The sequence below is a fragment of the Tenrec ecaudatus genome, chromosome 8 (genome assembly GCF_050624435.1).
Source record: "Tenrec ecaudatus isolate mTenEca1 chromosome 8, mTenEca1.hap1, whole genome shotgun sequence".
Classification (NCBI taxonomy): domain Eukaryota; kingdom Metazoa; phylum Chordata; class Mammalia; order Afrosoricida; family Tenrecidae; genus Tenrec; species Tenrec ecaudatus.
This window is the reverse complement of record NC_134537.1, coordinates 5,779,776-5,790,245: the sequence shown is the minus strand read 5'-3', so window position 1 is coordinate 5,790,245 and position 10,470 is coordinate 5,779,776. Positions and strand designations below refer to the sequence as shown.

The window sequence follows — 10,470 nt, the reverse complement described above, 5'->3', positions numbered from 1 at the left end:
TGTTTGCAGATGCCCAAGATAGATAGCTGGAAATAGCTTCCTCTGCCCTTGGTACTCCCACCCTACCCCAACCCAACCCAAACTGAAGTTTGGTTAGAAAAAACAACAACCTTACTTAGAATACAAAAGTAAAATCACTTACTTAGAATAATACATGAACTTTAGAATCAGAAGACCTGTTTATAAAAACAGTTTTATTGACATATAATTCACGCCATACAATTCAGTGATTTAAACTTATTAAAAGGAGTTGTGTGGTCATCACCACAATCAAGTTTTAAACCTTTTTTATTCATTCTTGTATTCATTATTATTCGCTCCCCGTTTTTCCCCAGAGTCCCCCGCCATAACCCTAAGAAACCACTAACCCAGCTACTGTCTCTATAGATTTACCTATTGTGGATTTCATATAAAGAAAATAAATATGAGCAAATGAAGTGGGAGGAAGAGAGAGTGAAGCACATCCTGACCCACCACGCCTTGACGACAAGATTCCCGCTCAGAGCAGTCAATCCATAGGGAAGACCATATGGCCGGCCCCACTATGAGATACGACATCCCTCACTGACCCATAGCCCTATAGGGGACAACACTGGAGACACAGTGTAGGATTGCATCTGATCTGATCCCACCACACCGAGGAAAAACACTAAGGGCGTGCAACAGAACAGCAAGGGGAACAGAGCAACGAAGTCCCGAGGGAGTACCAAAAATAGACTTTGAGACCAGGGCTTGGCACCCCATCAGACTTGACCAGAAAACACTCCTAAAGGCCAACAAAGAGTCCTTGAACTAACAACAAGCTTTTCTTTGTTGTTATTATTTGGCCATTGGCTTTTTGTTGTTGTTATTGTTTTGTTTTCTTTTGTTTCTTGGTTTTGGTCTGTCTTGTGCATATTATTATCTCCACAGGTCTGTCTAAATAAAATAGGCTGGATGAACAAGATGAAGGAGAAAACAATAGGACTGACAGTTCCGGGGGGACATGGTAGGGGGGGAGGAAAGGTAGTGATGTTAACAAACCTAGGGACAAGGGAACAACAAGTGATCCAAATCGGTGGTGAGGAGGGTGTAGGAGGCCTGGTAGGGCGTGACCAAGGGTAATGTAACCAAGAGGAATTACTGAAACCTAATGAAGGCTGAACATGATAGTGGGCCAAGAGGAAGGTAAAGGGAAATACAGGAAAGAGCTAGGAGACAAATATGTAAATATATTTATATATGAGGATGTGGAAATAGGTCTATGTGCATATATGTATAGGTTTAGTATTAAGGTAGCAGAAGGATGCTGGGCCTCCACTCAAGTAGTTCCTCAATGCAAAAATACTTCCTTCTATTAAATTGGCATTCCACGATCCTGACACTATTGCTAAAGTCAAAGTAGGTGCATAGCAAATGTGGTGAAGAAAGCTGATGGTGCCCAGCTATCAAAAGATATAGCATCTGGGGTCTTAAAGGCTTGAAGATAAGCAAGCAGTCATCTAGGTCAGAAGCAACATAGCCCACATGGAAGAAGCACACCAGCCTGCATGATCACAAGGTACCTAAGGGATCAGTTATCAGGCATCGAGGAACAAAAATTAATATCATTGCGTGCTCACCTTCCCAATATGAACACTGAAGACAAATGGGTGCATACACAAATGTGGTGAAGAAAGCTGATGGTACCTGGCTATCAAAAGATATAGCGTCTGGGGTCCTTAAGGCTTGAAGATAAACAAGCGGCCATCTAGCCCAGAAACAACAAAACTCATATGGAAGAAGCACACCAGCCTGTGTGATCACAGGTGTCGAAGGGATGAGGCATCAGGTGTCAAAGAACAAAAAATTCATATCATTGTGAATGAGGGGGTGTGTGGAGTGGAGACCCAAAGCCCATTTGTAGGCAATTGGACATCCCCTTATGGAAGGGTCGAGGGGACTAGATGAGCCAGTCAGGGTACAGTGTAGCAACGATGAGACACAACTTTCCTCTAGTTCCTAAATGCTTCCTCCCCACTGACTGTCATGATCCCAATTCTACCTTACAAATCTGGCTAGAGCAGAGGATGTACACTGGTACGAATAAGAACTGGAAACACAGGCAATCCAGGGAGGATGATCCCTTCAGGACCACTGGTGAGATTGGGGATACCAGGAGGGTGAAGGGAGGGTGGAGTGGAGTAGGGGAACCAATTGCAAGGATCTACATGTCCTCCCTGGGGCACGGACAACAGAAAAGTGGGTGAAGGGAGACGTCGGACAGTGTGAGACATGACAAGACAATAATTTATAAATTATCAAGGGTTCATGTGGGAAGGGGGAGCAGGGAGGGAGAGGGAAAAATGAGGAGTCGATGCCAGGGGCTTATGTGGAGAGCAAATGTTTTGAGAATGATGAGGGCAATGAATGTACAAGTGTGCTTTACACAATTGATGTATGTATGTATGGATTGTGATAAGAGTTGTATATGCCCCTAATAAAATGATTTTTTAAAAGAAAATAGTTATACTGATCTCTATCTTTATCTGTATTTCTGTATCTTTATCTCTATCATCTGTATCTATATAAAAACAGAAAAACCTAAATCAAACGAAAGCAGAAAATAATAACACTTGAACAACTTTAAAATGGGTCAAAAGGGAGACCAAACGATGAGGTGTTATATTTTAATCTATCTAACTACATCTGCATTAGTCCATTTCCCAATGCACTCAGTTTGATAGCAAGACCATTCACCCCTCTGGTCAGTGGTCAGAGGGAATCCACTGGGGGGCTTACTCCACATGGTGACCATACAAATGGGTTTTAAGCTTTTACCGTCACCCATAGGCGCCTTTCTGTGGTTGTTTTAGTAATTTTATTGGGGCTTGCAATACTTTTTTTTCACCTGCTGTCCTGTGTGCGTGTGTGCATGCAAGCAAGTAGGTGCATGAGAGACAAAGAGAGTGTGCAAAAAATGCAGGGTCAATGAAAATACACTTGAGTGTGCGTGTGTGTCTGTGTGTGTGCGCACATGTGTGTTTATAGGGGTTTGAGCTTGATGGTCTCAATGACACCTAACACACAGAATCTAAAACACTGTCAAGTCAAGAAAGTAAACATGTACAGCAATGGTTTTAGACTAAAATACCGATTTGAGCAGATTGACAAATGAGGTGACTGGACAGCATTTACATGCACAATGAGCATTGGAGATCGAGCAAAACTGTCAATAATGTTCTTTCATAAAGGTGGAACTGCACTAAACATGCCATCAAAGAAAAGGGAAGTGTGGAGATGGCGCACCTCATCGACAGCCTTCTGCAGACTCCAGCGCTACTTCTCTCTTGAGGAAGTTGCTTGATTTCAGACTCTGTTTCCCTAACTGCAAAATGGCGATAGTGTCACTTTCGATGATAGTTGTGAGAACTAAATACAATAATTTAGACAAATTACTTACCAAGGTGACAGACATCTTAAATTAGCGTTAACTTTTGTAGATCAGAACCCAGAACAAGAACACGATAAGAGCATATGTGGATAGTAAACATTGACAAAAGCCAAGTGAAACAAAAACTCTGAGAATCGGTCTCATGCCTGCAGCTGGAGGGCTAAAAGGGTGTCACGAACATCAGTTATAAACACGACAGATATTAATCCAACTATGAGTAGTACCCAATCTACATGTATTTGACTTCCAAAATATCATGTGCAAGATGATCAGTGTAGCTGGTGCAATGTTTCACTGCAGCTCCCCGGACAGAAGTCACAGGTATGGAAAACAGTTGTTGGATGACATGAACATGCTCCAAGCATTTGATGAAGATAAGACTATGGACTAGATCTGTGGGGAGAAATGTCCTCATAGCAAGAGCAGTGAATTTAGAATTTGATATAATCTATGTGGAACAGACCATGTGGAACAGACCATGAAGGGAGAATTGGACTCAGTGGATTTTAAGAGTAAAAACTAGAGAAGAAAGAAGTAGTGAAGAGGAAGGAGAGAAATTGTCAATAATTTTATTTTGTAAGTTTTTCCCTATATGAAATGCATGATAGGTGTGTAATTACACAATCTGGTGTCAACTCGAGAATATGAAGCGTGAAGGGGTGGAGTAGAAGCCCTAGGGAGATAAATAGCTCACCGGAGGCCAGACACTCTCTCTCTCCCTGGGAAACTTTCCTGTTGACAAGCCACATGGAACTACACTGCTGGCAGCCAGAGCCCAGAGCTGGAAGAGCCACATGGAGACCGACGCCAGCGCTGAGATGCTTCCACTACCACTGGTTCCACAAGACTTCCCACCTACTGGCCTGCGACCTTCCTGCATTCGGCGTCATTGCATGTGGTGCATGAGTCTGAAGAGGAATTCATAGACTGTTATTGGACAGATGCACTAATATCAGACTTATGGACTTGATCTGGACCAGGCTGGTCCAGATCATTTTAAAGCATACAATTATTCTTTGATATAAAACTCTTTCTTATACATGTGAGTGTCTCTGGATTTGTTTCTCTAGTCAACCCAGACTGACGCACAGGTAGCTGTACAGAGAAAGAACTTGATGAATACTTTCCTAGGGCAGGCAGAGGTCCTTGGGGTGGGAGGATAAAGGGGAAGCCAGCAACCACAGCACAAGAAAGAAGACAATGTTCTAAAATTGACTGTCACGATTGCACAACTCTTCTTATAAGATAATTGAACTATTTAATTGGATGAAATAGGAATTGCATGTCAATAAAACCGTTAAAACATTTTACAGTAGAAGGATTAGCTGGAGTTTTGCAATGAAAACTAATTCCGGGGCTTCAGTTGCTGGAGAATGTGGCCCATGTGCTGATTATTTTGTTAAAGTTGAGCGGCTGGTCCAGGCAGCAGTGGGATATTACTGTGAAATATATGCACCAAAAAGAAAAGGTCCACACAAGCAACTCGGACCAATTTTCTGGCTAGAAACACCATCCCATTCTCAGAGACAATTCAGACGACCTAGAACCTTCCAGAGTGGATCTGTTACTGCGACTGACAAAATGCCGACAATGCCCAATTCTCCTTCGTTGTTAGAGTAAATTTTTATATTTTATGCATGAATTCATGTATTAAACTATGTCTATAAGCCTGTCTGTAATGCTTCCAGCCGCCAAAAGCTAAATGTTAGATTTATATAGATATCGTTGATAAATGTTAATAATAAAGAGTAAAAAAGAATACATTTTCAACGTGCGTCAACTCTACGGAATGCTCAGCACTTGAGACCCTTGGTTCTGATGTCATCAGAAAGAAACCCCACTGTCTGTCCGGGACCGACTACCTCTCCATCAAGAACTAGGGAGCTCTGGCAGCGCCATGGTTAAGTCCTTGGCTTCTAACCTAGGGTCTAACTCACAGCTACGCTCTGGGAGAACAGGCCTCCTGATTCACTCCCAGTACTATTAAACCAACTCAATTAAACCACCGTGTCAATTCTGACTCATAGGAAAGACCAGAACTGCTTCATGGGATTCCTGAGAATATGAATCTTCATGGAAACAGGTGTCCTCATCTTTCTCCGCGCAGAGTGGCTTCTGGGTTTGGACCTTGTGGTTGGCAGTTCAGTGTTAACCCATGGCACGACCAGAACACCATACAAGCGAAAGATTAGGAAACTCTATGAGGCAGTTCTTTGCTGTCTTATCCGGTTACCACGAGTCAGCACCATCTTCGCGGCGTGAACAAAATCCACAGAACAGCCGCTTTTAAAAATCTGACTCTGGCCCAGTCACCCTTCAGGTGTGCAGCCGAATTCACCCTCACGGCTCCATTTTCAGTCTCTAAGGGGAACAACAATACTAGCGAGGTACACAGACCCTAGAATAATCAAAGGGGCAACGTTGACGTCAGGCACGGCTCTGAGGGGTAGGGACGTAGGAGGAATGGAAACAAGACAACATGAGGAGGAGGGTGCATCAGGAAGTCCCTGCCGCCGAGTCCATTCTGACTCGTCGCGATCCTACAGGACAGGGCAGAGCTGCCCCTGGGGGGTTGCAAACCTGAATCTTTCAGGGAGCAGAAAGCCTTAGCTCTCTCCCAAAGAGTTAGCTGAGGGTTTTGAACGGCTGACCTTGTGCCCAATGCAAAACCACCACACCACCACCAGGGCTCTTATTAAACTGAGGGATTGCAACCAATAAGGCAGGGGTCCTCAAATGCTGTAAACAGGGGGCCAGACCTGTTGGAGGGTCGGACTATAGTTTTCAAAAAACTATGAACAAATTCCTATGCATACTGCACATATCTTATTTTGAAGTATAAAGCAAAATGGGGCAAAAATACCCAGCAGGTCAGATAAATGTCCTCGGCGGGCCACATGTGGGCCGCGGGCCATAGGTTGAGGACCCCTGCAAGGTGAAACCAATGTGTATGAGTAGTTAAATATGAAATAGTTGATTATATGCTCTTTAAACCTTGACCTAATTCACAATTACATATGTATACATACATATGTATAAATACACACACATAAATGAGGGGATACACCCTCCCCCAAACTGGAATTGCACTGGGCAGCGCAGAGCTTTTGTAGTGCACATGTTGACAGCATCTCTATGAGTCGGCACAGCCTTGACAGCCATGAGTTTTCGTGAGACCTTGCTCCTCCATCTTGCCCCTAATTGTTCCTCGTGTCTCCCTAATGAATTGCCTCCACTTGGACCCTTGCTTTCCAGTGGTCAGTTCTTCATGTGGACTTTCTGCCCACCCCTGATCTTCCCAGGGCATTGCCTTGTTTTCTCCCCTGGTTGTGATATCCCTCAGACTCAGGACCACATCCCCTCCTCATGATCTTAAAGTAGCAAAATGCTTGAAAGGAGGATGTTCAGAAATCTGCTCCTGTGTCTCTCCGCATAGCTGCGTGCCAAGAAGAGTTTGAATAAAATTCGCTTTTGGTACATTGTTTCTAAACCACAGATTTGGATTCCATGGGGTTAGGAGGACCACCAGCTGGGGCATTGCCAATCCCTGCGGAGACCAATTCAGTCCAGTATTTCCTCCTGCTACAATTAACAGTCTCAACGACAATTCATCACCAGAAGAGAAGGATATGTTCTTCCTCCAACAAAGTTCATCTCCCCTGAGCTAAAAAAATTTTTTTTAAGATTAATAAACTTGAACTGCTCAAGTTGGTGAAATTTTTACTATAGGAACTAAACCTGTTTTCTGAAAGTTTCAACTCATCCAATCAGACAAAAGGCTGAGGCGAAGGGGAGGCGTTTATCAAGTTACACGCAGGCCTCCATCTGTTATCTTAAACCTTTGTTACCAAGTGACACCAGAGGAGCTGCCCCAAGGCAGGAAGAGAGAGTTTTATTTTACAGATTGCCAGTCCGAAGATTTCAATTTGGAGAGCAGACACATAGAAGAAAACTAACAGGCTGGCCTGGCATTCTAAGGCTGAGTAATCAGCAGAGAGCCAGCGGGGACAGTGAAAGGCATCTTTTCCAGCCGGGATCTGTCTGTGTAACTCGGGAATAAATGCGGCCACAGGGGCACGCAGTGCCTCTTCGTCGCCCTCACAAGCGCCATTGCTTACCATGCCAAGCCAACAGAAAAAGGTCATTTTTTGCACGGCCGGGGTGCTAAGCTTTGCGTGTGCCCTCGGAGTCGTGGCAGCCTTGGGGACACCGTTGTGGATCAAAGCCACCTTCCTTTGCAAAACGGGGGCTCTGCTCGTCAATGCCTCGGGGCAGGAACTGGACAAGTTCATGGGCGAGATGCAATACGGGCTCTTCCACGGAGAAGGCGTGCGGCAGTGCGGCTTAGGAGACAGGCCTTTCCGGTTTACTTGTAAGTAACCATTGCATTCGAAAGGTTGAATACTTTGGGTGCACTTTTTCGAGGGTTCTAAGAAATTGTTTTTAAGGTCCCTGCCCTGTCTGTCTGTTGAGGGACTTCGAACTCGTGCTCCAAACGGTCCCTGGAAACAGATCTCCCTAGGGTAACTTATGTCTTCCTGGCTTCATCTGCACGTACTGTTATTGATGATTTCATCCTCGCTGGTGTAAAGTATTGTTTCATTGTCTAGCAATTGGACGTTTAGAACACAGTAGCAATTCAAATAGTTCTTCAATAGTAATCGTCCGGATAAGAAATTCTGCAGTTCAATTCACATAGTGGGCAATTTGGGGAAATGGGAGAGCTGTGAGCAATGTTTGCATTATGTTGTTTGTTTGGTTAAAATTGGATAACTCTTGTGGGGTCCTTAAACAATCCTACCCTGCTTTTTCATTCATAACTCTGTTTCCCTCCTAGAGCCTCCCACCCCAACCCCATTATCTCTGCTAGGGCTACTTTTGTGGCTGATGCAGTTGTCTGTGTGTATGTGTGCTTCACCAATGTGGAAATCACTTGTCTACCAAAAAAGTTCAATGGCCTGCTGCTCCAACTGAGAGTGAACTAGGTGTCTATTGAATATAGAACATTTATAACGGATGGACTTCCAAATCATGTAGATAATATGAGAAAGATTTTCCTGGTATGATTCTTTTGTGGAATAGAAGGGTTAGCCTCAGTATTTATAACTCATTTATCTTAAGAAGAGAATTTTGTAAAAAAAAAATTACCATGTGAATAGGCAACTCATTAAATGGAAATTAATAAGAAGTCATTTGTTATATCTCTCACAACACACATTCAGAAATTATTATTATTTCAGAAGGGCTGGTTTGGAACAATCTTATGAAGACACAGTCAGGAAATTCCTGCATAAATCGCTCATCAGGAAAGGAGGGTACCGATTGAGGCATTAAAATGAACTCATTTGGGCTGGGTTTCTTTCCTCCAGCTTAGGTAGAAGGCTCATTTAATTGAATTTATTATTAACATATGCAGCGGCTAATTAGATTTCAGTGCTAGCCGATTTATTATTTCTGCAACCTTTCTTATATCTCCTTAGCAGTCATTGGACACCAACCTTCCACCCACCTGGCTTACCAGGTGATATGAATTTTCATAGGGCTGCAGAAATCCCCAAGAATTCATCTTCAGCTTTCCAAGAAATTATCATTAACTACATGTGATGAAGTGGATCCCAACTCTGTTCCCTGAATGGTTTCAGGTCATTAAGGTAATGGGGCAGTTGACCTGGCTCAGCTGTCCTTGAGCAGGGGGTCGGGGCACATTAAGGAGGCCGTCATCTGCTTTGTAACTGTATTAAAGAAAAGAATTAGGAGAAAAGGTGAGTCCCCTGATGTAACCATGGGTCAGGCCCCTGTAGCGAAAGTGAGTAATTTAGACCAAAATGGGGAGGGTGCAGTGAACTTTCTGAAGGGTGCCCAGCGTTTTCTGTAGGAAACTGCAGACAAACAACCTTCCCCTTATCACAGAAGGCACGTCTGAAAACCTGACACTCTTTTTCTGAATTCTCACTATGTATGCCCTCAGTAAGCTCTTAGGTCCTTCCATGATCCAGCGAGCGGCTTTTATCTCCGAGTCCCTCTCAGCTGGCCCTGTCTAGTATCACGGCCTTCGAAGCCCTTTCTCAGTAAACATTTCCCGAGCCACTGGGTTGAAACAATACCCTCGTCTGTCTCAATGTCTTGGAGTGGAGCAAGCCGTTTCCCACTGGCTATGAACCTGAAGGTGGGCAGCTCAGGCCCATCCAGTTGCTCTGAGGGAGAAAGGCCTGGCCATCCACTTCCATATCGATGCGAGGTGAGAAAATCCTGGGGAGCGAGTCTGCTCTGTAATGTCTGGGGTTCATCCCAATGAGCTGCAATCAACCCAGGAATTGGTTTTTGGTTTGGATTCACCTACTTAACAGAACTGTATTCATTTCCACGGTCCTTGGAATACCCCGCCCCCCCCCCACTCCACCCCCCTGTTCCCCCCAAAGCACAGTAAAGAAAACCTTCCGTCACTTGTTTGTTCTGTGCTGACAAACCACTCTGTGTACTATCCTAGACTTGATAAAATGCCATTAAAATCATTTTATTGGGGGCTCATACAACTCTTATCACAAGCCATACATACATTTTTTGTGTTAACATTTGTACATTTGTGGCCATCATCATTCTCAAAATATTTGCTTTCTACTGGAGTCCTTGGTATCGGCTCCTCATTTTTTCCCTTCTGTCCCTGCCCCCACCCTCCCTCACGAACACTTGATAATTTATAAATTATTATTTTCTCGTGTCTTACACTGTCCGACAACTCCCTTCACTCACGTTTCTGTTGTCAATCCCCCAGGGGGAGGGTTATATGTAAATCCTTGTAATCAGTTTCTCCTTTCTACCCCACTTTCCCTCCACCCTCCTGGTATTGCCACTCTCAGCACTGGTCCTAAGTGGTTCATCTGTCCTGGATTCCCTGTGTTTCCAGGTCCTATCTGTACCAGTATACATCCTTTGGTCTAGCTGGATTTGTATGGTTGAATTGGGATCATTATAGTTGGGGTGGTGGTGGAAGTATTAAAGAACTAGAGGAAAGTTGTATGCTTCATCCTTGCTACGCTGCACCCTGACTGGCTCATCTC

The 10,470-nt window shown here is 44.0% G+C and overlaps 1 protein-coding gene across 1 annotated transcript in view; it reads left to right on the top strand.

Moving 5' to 3' along the window:
• The first annotated feature begins 7,531 nt into the window (after positions 1-7,531).
• CLRN1 (clarin 1) overlaps positions 7,532-10,470 on the top strand; it is a 56,501-nt gene continuing 53,562 nt past the window's right edge. The window contains exon 1 of the mRNA XM_075555564.1: positions 7,532-7,784. Within this exon, the coding sequence (XP_075411679.1) occupies positions 7,532-7,784 (253 nt within the window). The remainder of the gene's footprint in view (positions 7,785-10,470) is intronic.